At 40.2% G+C, this 23,025-nt stretch overlaps 1 protein-coding gene across 1 annotated transcript in view; it reads left to right on the top strand.

Annotated features, from left to right (window-relative positions):
• chrd (chordin) overlaps window positions 1-13,685 on the top strand; it is a 39,437-nt gene extending 25,752 nt beyond the window's left edge. Inside the window, exons 15-23 of the mRNA XM_060834448.1 lie at window positions 3,247-3,360; window positions 3,790-3,996; window positions 4,109-4,202; window positions 4,913-4,963; window positions 8,424-8,527; window positions 9,259-9,361; window positions 9,731-9,879; window positions 12,040-12,133; window positions 13,594-13,685. Of these exons, the coding sequence (XP_060690431.1) occupies window positions 3,247-3,360; window positions 3,790-3,996; window positions 4,109-4,202; window positions 4,913-4,963; window positions 8,424-8,527; window positions 9,259-9,361; window positions 9,731-9,879; window positions 12,040-12,133; window positions 13,594-13,685 (1,008 nt within the window). The remainder of the gene's footprint in view (window positions 1-3,246; window positions 3,361-3,789; window positions 3,997-4,108; window positions 4,203-4,912; window positions 4,964-8,423; window positions 8,528-9,258; window positions 9,362-9,730; window positions 9,880-12,039; window positions 12,134-13,593) is intronic.
• The last annotated feature ends 9,340 nt before the right edge of the window (window positions 13,686-23,025 follow it).

Raw genomic sequence — 23,025 nt, 5'->3', positions numbered from 1 at the left:
TAGAGTCATGGAGATGTACAGCATGGAAACAGACCCTTAGGTCCAACCCGTCCATGCTGACCAGATATCCCAACCCAATCTAGTCCCACCTGCCAGCACCTGGCCCATTTCCCTCCAAACCCTTCCTATTCATATACCCATCCAAATGCCTCATAAATATTGCAATTGTACCAGCCTCCACCACATCCTATAGCAGCTCATTCCATACACATACCACCCTCTGTGTGAAAACGTTGCCCCATAGGTCTCTTTTTTATATCTTTCTGCTTTCACCCTAAACCTATGCCCTCTAGTTCTGGACTCCCCGACCCCAGGGAAAAGACTTTGCCTATTTATCCTATCCATGCCCCTCATAATTTTGTAAACCTCTATAAGGTCACCCCTCAGCCTCCGACACTTCAGGGAAAACAGCCCCAGCCTGTTCAGCCTCTCCCTGTAGCTCAGATCCTCCAAACTTGACATTCTTGTAAACCTTTTCTGAACCTTTTCAAGTTTCACAACATCTTTCCGATAGGAAGGAGACCAGAGTTGCACGCAATATTCCAACAGTGGCCTAACCAATGTCCTGTACAGCCGCAACATGACCTCCCAACGCCTGTATTCTATACTCTGACCAATAAAGGAAAGCATACCAAATGCCTTCTTCACTATCCTATCTACCTGCGACTCCACTTTCAAGGAGCTATGAACTTGCACTCCAAGGTCTCTTTGTTCAGCAACACTCCATAAGACCTTACCATTAAGTGTATAAGTCCTGCTAAGATTTGCTTTTCCAAAATGCAGCACCTCGCATTTATCTGAATTAAACTCCATCTGCCACTTCTCAGCCCATTTGCCCATCTGGTCCAGATCCTGCTGTAATCTGAGATAACCCTCTTCGCTGTCCACTACACCTCCAATTTTGGTGTCATCTGCAAACTTACTAACTGTACCTCTTATGCTCGCATCCAAATCATTTATGTAAATGATGAAAAGTAGAGGGCCCATCACCGATCCTTGTGGCACTCTACTGGTCACAGGCCTCCAGTCTGAAAAACAACCTTCCACCACCACCCTCTGTCTTCTACCTTTGAGCCAGTTCTGTATCCAAATGGCTAGTTCTCCCTGTATTCCATGAGATCTAACCTTGCTAATCAATCTCTCATGGGGAACCTTGTCGAATGCCTTACTGAAGTCCATATAGATCACATCTGCTTCTCTGCCCTCATCAATCTTCTTTGTTACTTCTTCAAAAAGCTCAATCAAGTTTGTGAGACATGATTTCCCACGCACAAAGCCATGTTGACAATCCCAAATCAGTCCTTGCCTTTCCAAATACATGTACATCCTGTCTCTCAGGAGTTTCTCCAACAACTTGCCCACCACTGAGGTCAAGCTCACTGGTCTATAGTTCCCTGGCTTGTCTTTACTGCCCTTCCTAAACAGTGGCACCACATTAGCCAACCTCCAGTCTTCTGGCACCTCACCTGTGACTATGATGATACAGATATCTCAGCAAGAGGCTCAGCAATCACTTCTCTAGCTTCCCATAGAGTTATCAGGTACACCTGATCAGGTCCTGGGGATTTATCCACTTTTAACCATTTCAAGACATTCAGCACTTCCTCCTCTGAAATCTGGACATTTTGCAAGATGTCACCATCTATTTCCCTACAGTCAAATCTTCCATATCCTTTTCCACAGTAAATACTGATGCAAAATATTCATTTAGTATCTCTCCCATTTTATGTGGCTCCACACAAAGGCCACCTTGCTGATTTTTGAGGGGCCCTATTCTCTCCCTAGTTACCCTTTTGTCCTTAATTGCCAAGACTCTGTAAAGATTCTCGCATTAGTAAACAAAGATTAGAAGATCTTTAGGTTCTTGAAGAATCACACCAAGCCACAGGTGAACACCTTCAGTAGAAGGTAGAAGAAATGTAAATAAAAAGACTATTCCACTTCAAAAGTAAATGTATGTCTCATTTATCTTATATCACTAACTATAATTCTAATTCTGTTATAATGTGGCTGGACCTTGGCTTCTTATCTTCTTCCTATATCACTTTAGCTTCTGCAAACATAATGGCCTGGATTTTTGCCACCGAGGTGGGTAGGTCAGTCTGAAAATTCCCCAAATGAGCCAACCAACCTTGGTTTAAAGAGAGCCATTTGACCAAATTTTCATTCTAGGATTGTGTGAATAAGATCAAGCCAGTTCCACAACCCTGGAAGCAGATTCTAGATAGCCCATTGGCATGTGAATGTTGAGTCAAGTTGGTTACAAGGCCTGCCTTGGTCTTATGGTAAAGCCTGGAGGAAGAATCCCTCAGCTTCTGCATTGGGACCCTCCAACGAAAAGGCATCAATGTTGACTTCACTAGTTTCCTCATCTCCCCTTCCCTCACCTCATCCCACATCCAACCCTTCAACTCTGCACCGCCCTCTTGAACTTTCCTACCTGTCCATCTTCCTTCTCACCTATGCCCTCCACCCACCCCTCCGACCTATTACCTATTGCTGCATTTACCTATCCCCTTCCCAGCTACCTCGCCCCCACCTTCCTATTTATCTCTCAGCCCCCTTCCCTCCCCCTACATTCCTGGTGAAGTGCTTATGCCTGAAACATCGATTCTCCGGCTCCCCGAATGCTGCCTGACCTGCTGTGCTTTTCCAGTACCACACGTTTTGACTCAATCCTTATAAAAACAATTTCCAATCTCACAGAGATTGATACTTAAAATGTTTATTAAACTGTAAACCCAGAGCACCCTGCAAAGGTAATTGCAGATTTTTAAATTCAACCAAGCATTCATAATGACATTATAACCCTTGGAAAATGTCTGCAAAGGACTCTACTGACTTTATATCAACAATTGGGAATTTCTTGTTCCCTACAGTTGTTTGTCTGGCAATCAAAGTATTCCAGCAGATTTTTATATTAACTCTCAGTGACAACAGAACCCTGTTTGTTTCAACCTTTTCTAAAAGAGCAGGCCCTAGACTTCATTTCACCCCCCGTTTTAATGACCATTGCTCCTACTTCTATATGCCCACATTCAAATGAGACATGAACCACTACTAAATATTTTGATTGTTTGTTTTTCACATTTCCTTTCTCCAAAATAATGTTCACATCAATCTAGGGTTTGGATAGTTAATTTGTGACATTTTTAAACTTCAATAATATCACAGCCAATCATTATTCATGCTTTGACATACTGATATTTTTCACAATAGATCTAATGAATTGTTATGGTTATTTAGGCTCAAGGAATACTAAAGGACATCAGCACTGATCTTCTAAGACATCTTAATAGAGGAACTGCATTTATACAAGTTAGCACGAAACTTAATCCCAAAGGAGAGATACGAGGCCCGGTATGTAAAAAAATTACATTTATTCTTGAAAATGTGAACAATGTATAGAAGGTCATTGCTATGGCAAATTAAAGGAACATCAGCTTAAATAAGTGTCCACAATGTTTAAAAAGTTGTTGACTCTTTCTTAAACTTTAGCACAATTTTCAATAATTCTGTTGAATCATGGTTAATAGCTTTTGCAAAAGTCACTCAGTTATGCATTATGGATAATAAGGTAGTGTAGACATATTTCACAAAGGCTCTATTTTGTATTATGATCACTGAAATATCTCACCATGAAAATCTACATTTAAATGAAGCAATCAGCTGGATAAAACCCAGGTAGTTATTCCAAATGACTGAGTAAGCCCATCTGTGTATCTACTAATGACAGGGTTCTAAATGTAAAATCATTGTTGATCTTATTAAAACTGTCATTCTCTTTAGGTGCTGATTCAAAACCAGTGCGAATCGAAAGGATTTGTTACACCTAAAGAACCTGATTATGAAGAAAGTCTCTTTCAGGAAATTAAACCTGATCCAGAGGAGTTGAAGAAAGATCCAAATTCTTGTTTTTTTGAAGGGCAACAGCGAGCACATGGGTCTCAGTGGGCACCAGACTACGACCGGAAATGCTCCATCTGCAGTTGCCAGGTGACATAATGAAAGTCAGCTTGAGTGATGCAAAGAATTAGCTTTGATTTTTTTGATTCAATTTAGCCAAACCCAATTCACTCAAATTGTGTGTATTTTCTTTCTATTTCAGAAAAGGACTATAATATGTGACCCAATCATATGCGCTCCTCTGAACTGTTCAGAAATTGTCCATGTTGACGATAAATGCTGTCCTGTTTGCAAAGGTATAAGTCAAAGTAATTGGAAGTGATGTGCATGGTAATAGTAACTGTCAATGCTGAGTTCAACAAAGAAAAAGAAATAGCTGGACTCTTGTAATCTAATAAATTAGATTACTTACAGTGTGGGAACAGGCCCTTCGGCCCAACAATTTATTTCATTTGTTATTCTAAGAGTTTCTCCTGCAATCAGTTAGTGCTTTTACTTAATTAGAATGAAAGTATTTTAGAAAATAAGTCTAAACTGTGCGTGTGTCAGCATATATTTTAAGGCTATCTAATCTTAATAAAGCCTTGGTAATATTTGTATCCAATAGGAGAGTTTGCACGCTTGCTGCGAAGCAGTCATGTGACTCAAAACATCAAATAGAAAGTCAAAGAAAGAAATAGTTTGTCAAACAAATGGTGGTACACATAGATTTGAAAACATGATTTAGTTTAATTACTTTGCATATCTATAGATTACAACTTAATTCAGTACTTTATATTTCACACTATTGCAATTTTAGTATTCAAAGTTCAATTGACGTATGTTGCTGACCCAGTGAACTCACATGGGAAATAAATATGAAATCTACATGAATACAAAATGGTATGACAACCAAGGAATGTAATTCATTTCATAGCTCCCCAAATTTTTTAATATGGAATATTTCACTGTAGTAGTAAGATTGATATTTATTTGATTTTGGTATTGTTTAATATCATTCTGACAGATAAAGTAGAAACACAAGATGAAAAGAAAACAGAAGTCGAGCATGTTGAAGGTAAACTGTTAATATAATTTGATTATAAAACGATGTTATAAATTGTACAATCAAGGATAAGCTGTTGTTAAATAAACAATTGCTATTCATTGAGGCACTGGTTAAAAAATCTGAGAGGTAATGTAGAGAAATATAGGGGATTAATGTTTGAAGCAGTAAATGGTACAGAACTCTGGGAGGGTAGACAAGTGGAATTATCTTTTTTTTAAGAACATAAGAGTACTAGATATAGGAGCAACCTGTCAGAGCTACACTGGTGTTCTATAAAATCATAGCTTCCCCTCAACCTCCATGATCTTTGATTCCCTTAGAGTCCAAAAATGTAATTTCCTTGGCTTTGGAGATGCTCAATGAACGTTCCCAGTCTCCTGTGGTGGAAAATTCCAAACATATTTCATCTACTGAATGGAATGCTTTCTTCTCATCTTAGTCTTAAATGATGGTCCGTATCCTAAAATTATAGACCCATGTTCTAAATTGTCCACAATATAAAACAACTACCCTGTCTGTCCTGTCAAGCCCCCTCCTTAGAATCTTATAAATTTTAATTAAATCACCTTCCATTCTTTGTGCATTTCAGGAATCAATCAAATGAACTTTTATTAAACTTCAATGCAAGAATAACCCCTTAGCTAAGGAAACCAAAACTGTGCACAGTACTCAAGTACGGTCTCATTAAAGCCCAGTACTCTATCCCCTTGGGACAAAGGACAATTGTTTCCTTTCTAATTGTTTGCCACACCTGCATTCTAATTTGTCTCACTTGTGTGTAAACACCCATATCTCTCTGAACACTAGCATTTAAGTTCCTCACAACTTTAAAAAATGTATTGCTTTCCGAATCTTCCATCAAAGTGAATTAACTCACATTTCATTGCATTATACTACATCTGTCAATTCTTTGCCTACCCACTGAACGCTGTTTGTATCATTTTGCAGCCTCATTGTGTCCTCTGCCCATTTTGCAATCCAACTTAGTTTATGTTCTCAGCAATCTTAAATGTATTACTCAGCATTTCCATCCAAGTCATTCATATACATTGTAAATAGCAGAGGTTGTTGGCAACCCATTAGTTACAGCTTGCCATCTTGAATATGCTTATTACTTTGTACTGTTTGCTTTCTGACAATTAGCCAGTCCTCTATCCAAGATAATAAATTACTCGAACTCCATAAGCCCTTATCTTGTGTAATAATCTTTTATGTGGTACTGAATATCTTTTGAAAAAGCTGATAAACTCCATTCACTCCCCCCTTTATTTAACCTGTTAGCCATATCATCATCTCCTTAATAATAACTTTTACCATTTCTCCAATGACTGATATCAGGCTAACTTTCTGTAGTTCCTTATTTTGCTATGTCTAAACATTCTTTACTACCATCCAATCACTGTTTTATAATGTAGTGACGTTACCAAAATAATCATTACAAAGCTGTTAAAATTGTGGGCGGCACGGTGGCACAGTGGGAGTTTGCACGTTCTCCCCATGTCTGCGTGGGTTTCCTCCGGGTGCTCCGGTTTCCTCCCACAGTCCAAAGATGTGCGGGTCAGGTGAACTGGCCATGCTAAATTGCCCGTAGTGTTAGGTAAGGGGTAAATGTAGGGGTATGGGTGGGTTGCGCTTCGGCGGGTCGGTGTGGACTTGTTGGGCCGAAGGGCCTGTTTCCACACTGTAAGTCTAATCTAATCTACTGCAAAGCACTCCCTGGGCAGGATTTCATCGGGGACCCAGTATGCATGCCAGAAACCTGAGGTCAAACCAGCCTCAGCTCTTTCAGAAGTCCTGATCCTATTCTGTGACCAATAACCAATTAACCACTTGGCACTGGGGCACCTATCCTTTCAGCTTCTAGAGCAGCCAGCCAATCAGAGGGCTAACTGCTCTTCTGGTTTAGCAGGAGCAGTGGCCATTCTGGGATAATACCTGGCCTCACCCTGGAACCTTAAGGGGAATAAGTAAGTCCCAATGAAGGGGTGTTCACTGGTTAGTGGGGTTAACGTTTACTTCTAGGAGGCTGTCGTGACCCATATGGAGCCTGCAGGGTGGCCGTCAGTTTCTCTAAGAAGTCTCCCCTCATGCCAATGGGAAGAGTTCCTCAAGTAGCCTTTATCTGGCAACAGTGTGAGAAGACTGCCCTTGACATACTGTCCTCATCATTGAAACAATTCCATGGCACCATGAGCAGTGGGCAGAATTCCTCCTACTTCCTCTTTTGACCTTGTTTCAGTGAATATTTTTTCCAATGTATATTTTAATTTGTTGATTAATAAATATGTTGTGAAATTGGTCAATATTTCTGAGTCCCAAAGGGTAGTGTCATGGACTGGTAGCAGATGGGCAACATTAGGTTGTAGTTCTACATGGTGAATCTCTTAACTACTCTGAGGGGAAGGTGCAGTACACATGCCACCCTCCTCTCTTCTTGATCCCCCTCTGGGCAGAATCAAGTCAGTCTCCAGCAGTAAATACTCTTGTTATTCATATACATTTTCGCAATGACCCAAGCATTAGAGTAGGAAATGGGAACATATTACATGACTGACATTACATTCAGAGTCTAGATTAGAGTGGTGCTAGAAAAGCACAGTGGTCAGGCAGCATCCAAGGAGCAGGAAAATTGACTTTGCAGGCAATAGCTCTTCATCAGGAATGAAGGCAGGGAGCTTCCGGGGTGGAGAGATAAATGGGAGGGGGATGGGGCTGGGGAGAAGGTAGCCAAGAGTACAGTAGGTGGATAAGGGAGGGGAGGAAGGTGATAGGCCAGAGAGGAGGGTGGAGCGGATAGGTGGGATGGAAGATTGGCAGGTAGGACAGGGTGGACTTCACCAGTTCCTCATTTCCCCTCCCCTCACTTTACCCCAGTTCCAACCTTCCAGCTCAGCACCTTCCTCATGACCTGTCCTACCTGCCAATCTCCCTTCCCACCTATCCGCTCCATCCTCCTCTCTGGCCTATCGCCTTCATCCCCACCTCCATCCACCTATTGTACTCTTGGCTACCTTCTCCCCAGCCCCACCCCCTCCCATTTATCTCTCCGCCCCAGAGGCTCCCTACCTTCATTCCTGATGAGGGGCTTTTGCCGAAATGTCGATTTTCTTGCTCCTCAGATGCAGCCTGACCTGCTGTGCTTTTCCAGCACCACTGTAACCTAGACTCTGATCTCCAGCATCTGGAGTCCTCACTTTTGCCTAGTTGACATTACATTCAAGCAGCAATGCTTCATGACCCTGGGATTACTTTACAAGAAGAGCAAAGCAAATGCATTTGCAAAGTTGGGAGAAAAAGACTCTGCAATTAATTCTAGAAAGTTTCAGCAACCATTTCTAGGAGTTTTAATTTAAAGAGCTATACACTAGGAATAATATTAATAGCCATTATTGTAGTTTTGCAGTGATCATGGAGAGACCAAATGAAACTCCAGTTCTTCTGATAAATGATCCAACTTATTATATTTCAGGTTGCTATTTTGATGGGGACAAGAAATGGCATCCTGCTGGGACAACCTGGCATCCATTTGTACCACCCTTTGGCTATGTGAAATGTGCAGTGTGCACTTGTAAGGTATGAGCCCTCTGCAGACTCTTATAAACTTACATAAATCAGATGAGGATTTTTCCAATTAATAAAAGTTCTTCAGAATATTTTAAAGGGAGATGTTAATGAATTTACCAATTATTCTGACATCAGCAACATCTACTGAGTGAACATAATGGTGAGGTCGTTCTTTTGAGCTGCTCCTGTTCAGCTGCTGTCATGTTCAGGGAAGAATGGCAGGAACCTCTTTTACATTTGTCAAGAGTGTTTCAGTGTTCTACTAAAGTGCAGGATGCTGGTGATATAATGAAACATGAAGATAGTTGAAAGTACAATGCGCAATATTGAAATGGATTTTTAAAAAAATTTTAATTATGTAAATTAAGACAAAATACCAGGACCCTTAGGCTACAACCTGGGATCCTGAAGTAGTTAAAGGAAGTGCAGGAGCCCTAGAAATTATATCTCAGTACTCCATTTAGGGTATGTCCGTGGAGTATTGATGTGTGGCAATGTACATTAATTTTTTTAGAAAATAAAATTGGGCTATTTCAAGTAATTTCTGGTAAGCAGCATTTTGAATATATTAATTAGAAATGAAATGAACAAGTGTGTATTCTGTGTAAGTAAATATTTTATTACAAAAGCAGCAAAATAATTCAAATTATATTTGAAGGTTTTTGATATGTGTCAATTATTATATAATGAATTATATTATATTAATTTAATATCAATATATTTTTACATTTCGTACATAGGGGGCTACTGGGGAGGTTCATTGTGAGAAGGTTCAATGTCCTCATCTACCATGTAGCCAACCTGTTAGAAAGAATGTATCAGACTGCTGCAAAGAGTGCCCAGGTTAGTAGATTTAATTTTCTACCAGCTTTTTGTAAGCGAGAAAAAGACTTACATTTATGTATAACTTCTTGCAAACTCAGAACATCTCAAAATGTTTTATAGCTGATAAGTTACTTTTGATCTGTTATTACAGTTCTAATAAAAGATTTTAATGGACCTATCTACTGAGAACCAAATTAATCAAGTTAAACCGTTTAATGGTTTCTGAATGAATATTTGCTCGAATGTGATTGTCAGGCAACATCAGCAACATAACAAAACATGCCCCGGAGTACCCACATACATTGCCCGTCTAGAATAAACTGTACATTTGTGTGGATAGACACCCTGAACTTTCTTCTGAAATTTGCTTTTTTACCACAGTTACAGAGATTGCCCCTTTTGACCACACAGACATGATGCAGGCTGATGGGCCCAGGCCCTGCAAATTTGGGCGTCATACATACATGAACAATAATAAATGGCATCCCGAAGTTCCTCCGTTTGGGGAAATGAAATGCATTACTTGCTGGTGTGATGTAGGTATTCTATTTAACATTAAGAATCATATGCCTCAGACCACATCAAAAGTGCTGATATTGCTTGAAATGTTGAGTTATTACTGGAGAATTCATGAAAATGCAAATGTTTCATCAAAGGTTTATATTTGTTTAATTTATTTCAAAAGTAAGGTAATGAATTATAGTTTTACAATTTTCTGTCAGATTTATGAATAATTATAATGAAAGTTCCATACAATAAGCTCTTCAAGAATGCTTTTTGTTAGTTCAGTAAATTAGTTCAATAATGAGCAACATTTGTTTGAAATAATAAGTAAGACAATGTGATATATTACAGCATCACTCTACAGTGTCAGACTGGATTGGTAGGACATTGTTTCAGTTTCAGAGATTAGCCATATCAATGTCAGGAAATACAAAATAACAGAGCATTATTGCTGAAAAGAAGAGGAAATCAATAACAGAGCCACTCTTGTACCTTTTTAGGTCATAGAATCCCTACAGTGTGGAAGGAGGCCATTTGGCCCTTTGAGTCCACACCAACCCTCTAAAGAGCATGCCACCCATCCCTAGGGCCCTGAACTTCCCCATGGCTAAACCACCTAGCTTACACACTTCGGACAATATAGCACAGCCAATTCACCTAATCTGCCCATAGTCATAGAGTCATAGAGATGTACAGCATGGAAACAGGCCCTTTGGTTCAACCCCTCCATGCCTACCAGATATCCCAACTCAATCTAGTCCCACCTGCCAGCACCCGGCCCATATCCCTCCAAACCCTTCCTATTCATATACCCATCCAAATGCCTCTTAGATGTTGCAATTGTATGAGCCTCCACCACTTCCTCTGGCAGCTCATTCCATACACGTACCACTCTCTGTGTGAAAACGTTGCCTCGTAGGCCTCTTTTATGTCTTTCCCCTCTCACCCTAAACCTATGCCTTCTAGTTCTGGACTCCCCGACCCCAGGAAAAAGACTTTGCCTATTTACCCTATCCATGCCCCTCATAATTTTGTAAGCCTCTATAAGGTCACCCCTCAGCCTCTGATGCTCCAGGGAAAACAGCCCCAGCCTGTTCAGCCTCTCTCTATGCTCAAATCCTCCAACCCTGGCAACATCCTTGGAAATCTTTTCTGAATCCTTTCAAGTTTCACAACATCTTTCCGATAGGAAGGAGACCAGAATTGCAAGCAATATTCGAACAGTGGCCTAACCAATGTCCTGTACAGCTGCAACATGACCTCCCAACTCCTGTACTATATACCCTGACCAATAAAGGAAAGCATACCAAACGCTTTCTTCACTATCCTATCTACCTGCGACTTCACTTTCAAGGAGCTATGTGTGAGAAAAGCAGAGCACCTTGAGGAAACGACGCAGACAAGGTGAGAATGTATAAAGTCCACACAGACCAAGGGTGGAATTGAACCCGAATCTCTGGCACTGTGAGGTAGCACTGCTAACCAGTGAGCTACCACGCCATACCTCTTTCCTGTTCATTAACAGCAGTATTGGTAGAAACTTTGGAGAGGGCTGACTCTTTGCTTTAGCTGGTGCCTATCTTCAAGAGAGCAAAGACAAGTAAACTAAGAGAAAAAAGAAAACCAGAGGTTAATAATGCTCTAAACATTTAACTGTTTCTAAACTAGTTGAAATGCAATCCCATTATATATTATTTTTGACATTTATTTAGAAAATGTACAGAAAAATATCTTTCAATAGGCATTTTTAAAAGAACAGTTCACAGACCATGAAGTACTTTGAAGTGTAGTCATTGTTGTGTGAGGGAAATGTAGGAACTAATTAATGCTCAGCATGATTCCACAAAAAGCAATGAGTAAGATCATCTGTTTTGGTGAAAACCAGGGGAGAAATGAGTAACTCTTTAAATAATTCTGTAGTATCAGTTAAACTCAGCTGAGAGTGCAAATGGGATCCCAGATTAACATCTTAATTGAAAGACAGCTTGTGGAAACATTCAGTGCTCCCTCAGTACTACACTAACTATATACTTAACTCTCTGGAGCCAAATTTAAATCTGCAATTTGTCTGACTTCTTGATAACAATATTTTTCGACATGCAGTTAAGAATAAGAGTGGAATCACGGATGTAACCTATCAAACAGTGCAAGAATATGATAGCAAATAATTGTGTTTTATTTTGACGTTTTAGGAAGGGTCCACAAAGTGCCAACGAGAGAAGTGTCCAGTACTGACATGTGAGAACATTATAAAGCAACAACATAAATGTTGTCCAGAGTGTGAAGGTAACATTCAGCAGATTTGAAAGCATTCCATCCTGGTAGACATTTCTGAAACCTCATTAAGGGAGCTTGATTTAGAAGTGCCAGATTGGTAATTGAAAGCACGCAAGTGAATGTGGGTGCAGTCCACTGCACATTGCACCCTGAGGAAGCTTGCAATAGATAGAAAAGCTGATGTTCACTTCATGTATGGACAGTATGATGTAGTGATTCTTTCTGGTATCAAAAGGTTCAATAACCTTCTGTCACAGTGGTGAACTACAAACTGTGAGACATCACTGATTACGCTGACTATAGCTTGGGAAGGCCAGTTGTGTTAAATGATGAACCACAATGACCTGGAAAGTCATGAGTGATGTTGCCTCTGCCTTTGTTAGAGATGTAAGTTGTGGTTGGAACAAGTCACATGGCTCCATGATAACCTCCTTGTGAAGTGAAGATGTTTGAAATGTGGCTCCTCCACAACATTCATATAGGAAGGAATCCCTGAAGATCCATTTGGGTATGACCTCCTATGGAATCCCCAACTCCTCCCTCTTCCCCATCTGTTCCTGCTCTTTGTTGCTGCACCTCTCTGTCTTCCAGGCCCAAAGAGTCTTACCTGATCACCCATGACTACCATAAAAATGTTGTGAAAGTGGATAAAAGCCATTTCACAGAAACAGTTTTTTAGATGTCAGTATTTAATTTTATGACCCAGAAAATGATCTAAGTAATGTCCAAGTTAACAAGCAGCCAAAATAGGACAAAACAGAGAGTGACCTGTGTGTAGAAAATAAGCCGTTTCAATTGTCCATCCTGCCGCGTAGCCTGTTATTCTGAGTTGCAAACAATATTATTACATGACAAGTGACACACTGGAATGTACCAATGAGATAGAGGAACCTAAAATGAATGTAAGGCTCTTATTTAATTTTTAAAATTAATCCCCAAACATAGCTTTTTATTTGCTTTAGCACTTATGGAGCAACAACTTATTAAAATGTATTTCTGGGTGTTCCATGTATATCATCCTTCAGAAATAAGCAGGGAACCAATAACTTTGGTTATAAATTTAAGGGTCCAGTGAATAGCTGATATTTAATCTTATTAATTGCTGAATTTCTCATATTTTACTCCTTTGAGTGGAAGCAAAAAGGAAGAAATGGAACTTGTGGTTTCGCTTTGCAAAACTGCCTGCAGGATAAACCATATTGCAATTTCTTTGATCTATCTATGAGATGTCTAAGCTGTTATAGACTGGCCAAGACAGACTGTTCATCTAATTCATAAATGCCTTTGAAATCATATAGGAGGCAGTGGTTTCTCTTGATGAGGTGTTGTGAATGAAAAAGAACTCTGGAAGAGTTGAAATGCAATCTGTCATAAATAATGATCTGCTTCATTTTTTTTTGTTTAGGCACCTTTAAATGTTACCTCCAGCAGTTCTTTTCCACTTCATTAAGTATCTATTTTATCTTTAGATCTGACTTCATATTATGATGAAGATGGAGAGAAGTTAAAAGGCCGAAAGAAGGGGAAAAGTAGCTGGAATGCCAAACCATCATTGGACTGACCTTTTCTAAATGCATTGCATATGCCAGTGGACAGCGAATGCATGTGAGATACAGTATGCTATGATGTCTTCTTCAGTTGCTCAATCTGGGGTTTTGAGTACTTCATTTGAAAGCCCAGTGAAGAAAAATGGCTAATTTAAGCACACTCAACAGATTTAGTGCTTGGTGCAGTTAATCAAAGGAAAACTAAGGGATATTGAACACCACCAGCAAGTCTGTGATTTGCTCTTCATGCTGAATTCGTGATTGTTTACCTCATGTCCTCTGGTCCTGGTTTGAAGGAACATAGTCATAACCTGCTTGAATCCTATTTGTTACGTGAAGTTCAGTTTGGAAGAGCTTGCAAAAGTTGTATGGATGGGTGACAGATGACATATTCATCCTTAAAGCAGCTCAGCAACCCATGATCAATCATTTGTTCCTCTATTCTAGTGACATTGATAAATAAGGAATGAATTTATTGTATACTGTTAGCCATTTTTATTTTCAAATGAGAAAACTTTGTGCTTCTCATCTGTATGTTAAATGTTTCTTGAAATGCAAATAGACAATCATGTTATTAAAGCCAAGAGAATCACATGGGAGTGTGAACTCCATCCAGTGAGGGATTTCCTGGGAACGAGGCTCAGAACACAATGAATGAAAGAAGGTGATATTTTTTGTGCCTTTTAACAATTTACTGATAAGTTTCTGTTGCAAATCGCAAGTGGGAGAAGCTGTTTCATTTGTGTGGCTTGATCACCATTACAATTGATCTTCTTTACCTTTACTGTGGATAAGATGTGCTTGTGTGATTGCCATTTGTGTATGTGAAACCCCAGGGATGAAAGTGTCAAATAATTGATGTGTTGGCTTATGCATACAAGGTGATTCACATGCGCACCATCAGAAAGCACCAACTGCATTCTTCATAAATTCCTCATAAAGACTTCATTTGTAAACCTCTCGAAGGAGGCTTTCATTGAGAGTGTTAAGTCTAACTATGAAATAGGTTGAGTGTAGTGAGAATAAAGAAGGATTAGTGAGGGCTGTGCCTGAGGGCCACCTGCTAATATTCAGTGTAAATCACAGCATTGAAATGGAAGTGTGCCCTCCCTGCCTGAACCGTATGTACCAGTATCAATGTGAATAATGACCTGGATACTGCTGTAGGTGAAACTGTGGAATGTAAATAATGTAAGTGCTTCAGTTTTCATTGTTTTCATCAATATATTTCTATTTAACAAAAGTGTGCCGTCATGTACTTGTTGATAAAAGAGAAAGCAAATTACACTTCAGTGTGGGAGTATATTTGAAATCTTGTTTTCAGTTTGTTTTTCAGTAAATCATGCATAATAAAAATGGACCTTTAGTTTTGAGTGAGAGGCTGCCCATAACGAAAACGGAATTTCAGTAAAAAATTGAACAACAAACATAATTTGAAGAAATAGTGATAAATAGAAACTCAAAGATTAAACAGACCAATTGCCCTATTCTGCTCCCCAACCATCCCAACCCTACAGGTGGTATATGTACACAGTGGTATGGTGCTAAGCCATGGGAAGATACAAGTTCCAGATTTTAAAGATAAACTCAGTCTCTAATCTATTGGATACAGAAATTATCTGGCTATCTAACTCATACCTGCAAATAGGATCTTGCTTTGTACATTAGATGGCATTTTTGCATACAGAACAATAGTGCCTGCATTTAAAAAATAATTAAGTGGTAGTATTACATTTTGGGTCATACTGAGTATGTGAATGGTGTAAAATAAATGCAACTTCTTTCATTTTTTAAATGGTTGAACCTTGATGGCCGTTTTAAACTCCTTTCTCTGCTTCTCTGTCTGAGGAGTTAGCCTGCTTAAAACAAATTCCTCTATTAAAATATCATAAAGAGAAGTTTCTGACAGGCTCAATAAGGGGTTGTGTCATGTAATCCCACTGATTAATCCTGGAGTCCAATGTAAAAGAATGGAGTTAGGGCTAACTTGAGGCTACATTTAACCTTTGACACTGGTAGGCAATACCCATTATCAAATTGACTAAAATCCACTCAATAAAGTTTAGATAATCTTTTTTGAGTAAGACCATTTGAAAATCTTCAATGTGGCTTTCAGAAAGTTTCATAGTTAATAACTTGATAACAAATGTAGTTTACTGGGGTATGGGAGGTTGAGGGTGACCTTATAAAGGTTTTTAAATCCTGAGGGGCATAGATAAGATCAATAGCAAAGGTTTTTCCTCAAAGGTAGGGGAGATCAAAATCAGAGGGCATAATTTTAAGGTAAGCAGAGCAAGATTTATAAGGGACCTGAGGGGCAACTGTTCACACAGAGGTTGGTTCATATATGGACTGAACCGCCAGAGGAAGTGACCGATATGGGTGCAGTTACAAAATTTGAAATGGACAGGTACATGAATAGGAAAGGTTTAGAGAGATATGGGCCAAATGCAGGCAAATGGGACTAGTTTAGTTTAAAATCATATGACACCAGGTTATAGTCCAACAGGTTTATTTGGATGCACTAGCTTCTGGAGCGCTGCTCCTTCATCAGGTAGCTAGCAGAGTTAGGATCCTACTCCACAGCTACCTCATGAAGAAGCAGCAGTCCAAAAGCTAGTACTTACAAATAAACCTGTTGGACTATAACCTGATGTTGTGTGATTTTTAACTTTGTCCACCCTAATCTAACACTGGCACCTCCACATCATAGTTTAGTTTAGGAAACCTGGTCAGCATGGACAAGTTGGACCGAAGGGTCTTTTACCGTACTGTATGAATCTGTGATTCTATCAAATGGTTCTTTCTAAACTAATTAGAATTTAACTTTTAGCCATGTAATGCAATCTAGAGGGTGAGTTAGCTCCGTTGGCTGGATGGCTAGTTTGTAATGTAGGGTGATGCCAACAGTGTGGTTTCTATTCTTTTTCTAGCTGAGACCACCATGAATTCTGTATCCTAATCAACCTTGTGCCTCCCTTGTTGCATGGAGATCATCAGATTAAACCCACCATAGGTCATCACCACCCTGCCTTTAATGGGAATATAGTGACTCAACTTTTATAAACTAATAACCAATCAAAGATCTAGATATTTAATTTAAAATATTTCATGTGGTAATTATGTTAAGCATATGAATTATATGGTTACAAATTCAATGTATTCTATGCTTAGTATTCTGACAGTGATAATCATGCTTGTTAACCACCAATACAATCAGAAAAACTGCTGGAAAACATGCATAGGTCTGGCAGCATCTGTGCAGAGAGAAACAGATTCAAATGAAAACTGAAAGAAGTATGGATTCTGGAAATCAGAAACAAAAACAGAACTTGCTGGAAAATCTCAGTAGGTCTGGCAACATCTGTGGAGATAAAACAGATTTAATGTTTCAAGCCCAGTGATCATTCCTCAGAACTGATTGTAGCTAGGAAAAAGTTGTTTTTTATGCAGATGATAGGCTGGGGAGGGGATAAGGAGTAAATGATTGGTGGAGATAGAACCCAAAGAGAGAAAAAAACAGTTGGACAGACAAAGGAGTGGATAATGATCAGAGTCAAAGAGAGTGTTGCTGGAAAAACACAGCCAATCAGGCAGCATCCAAGGAGCAGGAGAGTTGACGTTTTGGACATAAGCCTTTCATAATCTCCTTGAATGCTGCCTGACCAGCTGTGCTTTTCCAGCACCACACTCTTCAACTCTGATTTCCAGCATCTGCAGTCCTCACTTTCTCCTAGTAGACAATAATCAGCTTGGGAGAATGAATAGCTACTAATGGGGACAGTTGCTGGTTAAAAATGGGTTGAGTTGAAGTGGCACTTCAACACATCATCTTGTTCTCTGGCCAACATCTCTGTTTCAGGCTTGCTGCAGTGCTGCAGCTCAATGCAACATGGAAGAACAGCACCTCATTTTCCACTTGGGAACTCTGCAGCCTTCTGGTCTTGATATTGAGTTCAATAATTTTAGGGCTTGAGGCGCCTTCTCCCATGTCCTTACCCCAAACCCCAGACCACATTTGTTATCATATGGTCAACTCTTACATACTGAAATAACTCCCCACAGAAGCTGGTATCTCATCACCAAGTCACCCTTTATTTACTTGACACTGGTCCAACTTTCTGGATTAGTGATGCTGGAAGAGCACAGCAGTTCAGGCAGCATCCAAAGTGCAGGGAAATCTTTCCTGATGAAGTGCTTTTGCCCGAAACATCGATTTCCCTGCATTTTGGATGCTGCCTGAACTGTTGTGCTCTTCCAGCACCACTAATCCAGAATCTGGTTTCCAGCATCTGCAGTCATTGTTTTTACCTTATTGGTCCAACTTTCTCAGAGCTAGCCTTCAGAGTGAACAGAACCTGTGACACTCTTGTTACTATCGGTGAGCCAGGGCTCCCTGATTGGGACTGTTAACCTGGTCCAATCAGGGAACTCATATTCTTTGAAGTACACCTAGCTGACCCTGTTACAACCACTACACACACAATCCATTGTTAGCCACTAATAGTCCCCATTTTGTAACTATTCATTCTAGGCTGATTGTTATCTATTCCTTTGTCTGTTGAACTGTTCTCCTCTCTCTCTGGGCTCTATCCCATCTGTTGTTTACACCTTACCCCCTCGCTGCTTCCTATCTTATGCATAAAATAAACAATTTTCTCCTTACTACTATTAGTTCTGAGGAAGGGTCACCAGACCTGAAACATTAACTCTGATTTTCCTCCACAGCTGCTGCCAGACCTGAGAAACTGAGTCAATCCTGTTCTGAAGAAGAATCACATAAGACTCAAAATGTTAATTCTGTTTCTCTTTTTATTTCAGATGTCCCGCCTTTGTAGTATCTTGGTTAAATATAAATACAAGCAGGCTTGTCTTTTTGTTAACTACAGGTGTCAGTTAGCATTCAACTTCAATTTGTCAAATAGTATTTATGGACCATACCTGATCAAAATAATAAGGTTAAAGTCTTGAGTTCCTCAGAAAACACACTAGATATCAGCCCATTCCAAATGCTATGCACTTTGTTTTGATTGTGCCTGGAACAGAAAAAAAAGAGCTATGCAGATAATTGCCGTGACTTTCTAAAGTGCATCTACAGCTATATTTGTTACACTTGCATCAAATGTAATTGACAATACTTGACAATAGCTTTGGAAAAGACTAATACCAGGCATTCCTATTAATGTTCTATGTCGTGGTCTTTCTGATGAAGTGTTGGAGAGGTAACTCAGAATTGAATGGACTGGCACAATTCTGAGCAGTTTGTTTCATCCTGAGGCAGTTGGGAAGGGAAATGAAAACAGTGATTATAGTCTTCCACATATTTAACTGGAGGAAATCACACAAGAATGGACATTGAACAAGCAATCAGGCATCACAGGGAAAGGCAAGATGTTGCCAGATTTTCTGGTTACATGGCATAGGTAAATATTGGAGATGAAACTGAAATGGAACTGAAGTTGAAATGAAATGACTATCCCCCCAATTTTCACAGATGTACACCGGCTTCTTGTGAAGCAGTGAATTTTCACTTCAACCTCTTTGTTCTTATTTAAAATGTCTCTGTGGCATCACTCTGCCCTATGTCTGTATCCTTCCCTACCTCTGCATCTCAGCTCCCATCCTCTCCCCATCTTTGGCTCTACCGTCAGTAACAGTTCCACACGGCATTACACACTTTTATGGTGAAATTATTTCCTTCAATCTCTTGTTTTGTTTGTCTCTCCTACTTTCTAAGCCTGCCCAAAAACTGCTTGTTCACTGATGGCATGGGTCACTTCCCATCAGTTTTCTCCATCTAGCCTAACTCAGTGTTTGCATGTGTTCCTTCTTTATCCACTCCTCAGGTCATACAGTCATAGAGCCATAGAGATGTACAGCATGGAAACAGACCCTTCGGTCCAACTCATGCGACCAAATACCCCAACCCAATTGAGATCCACCTGCCAGCACCCAGCCCATATCCCTCCAAACCCTTCCTATTCATATACCCATCCAGATGCCTTTTAAGTGTTGCAATTGTACCAGCCTCCGCCACTTTCTCTGGCAGCTCATTCCACACGCACCACCCTTTGTGTGAAAACATTGCCTCTTAGGTCTCTTTTATATCTTTCCCCTCTCACCCTAAACTATGCTCTCTAGTTATGGACTCCCCCCATCCCAGGGAAAATACCTTGTCTATTTACCCTATCCATGCCCCTCATGATTTTATAAACCTTCATAAGGTCACCCATCAGTCTCCGACGCCCCAGGAAAAACAGCCCTAGCCTATGCAGCATCTCCCAATAGCTCAAATCCTCCAACCCTGGCAACATTCTTGTAAATCTTTTATGAACCCTTTCAAGTTTCACAACATCCTTTCATTAGGGTGCAACATGACCTCCCAACTCCTGTACTCAAAACTCTGACCAATAAAAGAAAGCATACCAAATGCCTTCTTCACTATCCTGTCTACCTGCAACTCTACTTTCAAGGAGCTATGAACCTGCGCTCTAAGGTCTCTTTGTTCAAGAATACTCCCCAGGAGCTTACCATTAGGTGTATAAGTCCTACTAAGATTTACTTTCCCAAAATGTAGCACGTATTGCAATTGCATTTATCTAAATTAAATTCCATCTGCCACTCCTCAGCCCATTGGTCCATCTGATCAAGATCCCGTTGTAATCTGAGGTAGCCTTCTTCGCTGTCCACTACACTTTGGTGTCATCTGCAAGCTTACTAACTATACCTTAATGCTCACATCCAAACCATTTATATAAATGACGAAAAGTAGTGGACCCAGCACTGATCCTTGTGGCACACCACTGGTCACAGGCCTCCATTCAGAAAAACAACCCTCTATCATCACCCTCTGTCTTCCACCTTTGAGCCAGTTCTGTATCCAAATGGTTAGTTCTCCCTGTGTTCCATGATATCTAATCTTGCTAACTGAAGTCTATATGGATCACATCTACCATTCTCTCCTCATCAATCATCTTTGTTACTTCTTCAAAAAAACTCAATCAAGTTTGTGAAACATAATTTCCCATGGACAAAGCCATGTTGACTATTCCTAATCAGTCCTTCCCTTTCCAAATACATGTGCATCTTGTCCCTCAGGATTCCGTCCAACAACTTGCCCACTACCTTCTAACAACTAGCCCACCACCGTCAGGCTCACTGGTCTATAGTTCCCTGGCTTGTCCTTACCATCTTTCTTAAACAGTGGCACCATGTTAGCCAACCTCCCGTCTTTCAGCATCTCACCTGTGACTATTGATGATACAAATATCTCAGCAAAAGGCCCTAGCAATCACTTCCCTAGCTTCCACAGAGCTCAAGGGTACACCTGATCAGGTCCTTGGGATTTAAACATTTTTATGCATTTCAAGACATCCAACACTTCCTCCTCTGTAATATGGTGACGTATTGTAATATTTTCAAGATGTTCCCCAATATTACCCCACATTCTATATCTTCCATATCCTTTTCCACAGTAAACACGAATGCAAAATACTCATTTAGTATCTTCCCCATCTCCTGTGGCTCCACACAAAGGCTGCCTTGCCTATCTTTGAGGGGCCTTATTCTTACCCTAATTACCCTTTTGTCCTTAATGTATTTGTAAAAACCCTTTAGATTCTCCTTTACTATGTTTTCCAAAGCTATCTCATGTCTCCATTTTGCCCTCCTGATCTTCCTCTTTGGTATATCCTACTGCCTTTATACTCTTCTAAGGATTCACTTGATCTCTTCTGTTTACACCTGACATATGCTTCCTTCTTTTTCTTAACCAAACCCTCAATTTCTTTCATCATCCAGCATTCCCTATACCTACCAGCCCTTCCTTTAACTCGAACAAGAATATACTGTCTCTGGACTCTCATCTCATTTCTGAAGGCTTCCCATTTTCCAGCCGTCCCTTTACCTTCGAACATCTGCCTCCAATCAGCTTTTGAAAGTTCTTGCCTAATACCGTCAAAATTGGCCTTTCTCCAATTTAGAACTTCAACTTTTAGATCTGGTCTATCCTTTTACATCACTATTTTAAATCTAATGGAATTATGGTCGCTGGCCCCAAAGTTCTCCCCCACTGATGCCTCAGTCACCTGTCCTGCCTTATTTCCCAAGAATAGGTCAAGTTTTGCACCTCTCTAGTAGGTACATCCACATACTGGATCAGAAAATTTTCTTGTGCACACTTAACAAATTCCTCTCCATCTAAACCCTTAACACTATGGCAGTCCCAGTCGATGTTTGGAAAGTTAAAATCTCCTACCATAACTACCCTATTATTCTTGCAGATAGCTGAGATCTCCTTTCAAATTTGTTTCGTGAAATGACTTGGCACGTTTGCAGCTTTCAACAAATGCAGCTTCACAATTGCGAGTTGTTGGTGTTTGTGCTGCAGGAAAATTGAACTATTTCATTTTCATTAAATGAGGTTTGTATTTGGGGAAAGGAGGCTAATTGTTGGATTTTCCCCACAAAAAAGGTAGGGACATTTCATGGAGGCTTCTGTCCACAAGCTCTACTAAAATTTCTCACACAATTCTCTACTGCTCACCTCATTAAGTATGTAGCAGCTCTCCAAGCTGTTACCCCCAATGTGATCCTGCTATCAGCAGCAGTGGAAGTGCAGTTGTGCAGGTGCAGCATGCTAGGGTTATGAAGTACAATCTGTAGAGAGAGCAATACAAGGCTGTCCCAGACCGGTCTAAACATCGGAACCAGATCTTGAGGAGGCCTATCATCTGTTCCACGATGGCACTGTGGAAAGATGGGCAACATGTATCCATCCTGGAGGCTTCCTGCCTTTATTCCTGATGAAAGGCTTTTGGCCGAAACGTTGATTTTCCAGCTCCTCAGATGCTGCCTGACCTGCTGTGTTTTTCCAGCACCACTCTGATCTAAACAAGTATCCATGTTCAACCTCAGTCAGGGAGCTGCAGAATGGAGTCAACTGCCATTGCTCCCAGCAGCCATCCTTGAACAGGGACATGGTATTTGAAAAGAAGCAGGAATCTGAAAGTTATCATGGATATAGACATCATGGCAGCTTCTAGGGTACCTGGTGAGGATGTCTAAGATGTGATATTGATTACTTTGTTCATCTGATGCACATTGACCGATTTGAGCCCTTTTCTACTGGTGACATCAGCCGTGTTATGACATGGTGGTCTTAATGTGACATGTAGACTACCTTTGACCCCCTGCACCTGGGGTTGCCAGCTATGTTGGCAAAATCTAATACTTTGTCATTGGAAAATGAGATGAAACAGTGTGACCTGTTGCAAATTGCATCAGCAACTTACACATTGAAGATTGACAGATCTAACCGAGACCTCCAGTGGATGCATTCAACTGCATAAAGGT

This window comes from Hemiscyllium ocellatum, chromosome 13 (assembly GCF_020745735.1).
Source record: "Hemiscyllium ocellatum isolate sHemOce1 chromosome 13, sHemOce1.pat.X.cur, whole genome shotgun sequence".
Lineage (NCBI taxonomy): Eukaryota > Metazoa > Chordata > Chondrichthyes > Orectolobiformes > Hemiscylliidae > Hemiscyllium > Hemiscyllium ocellatum.
This window is presented reverse-complemented; position numbering and strand designations above follow the sequence as displayed.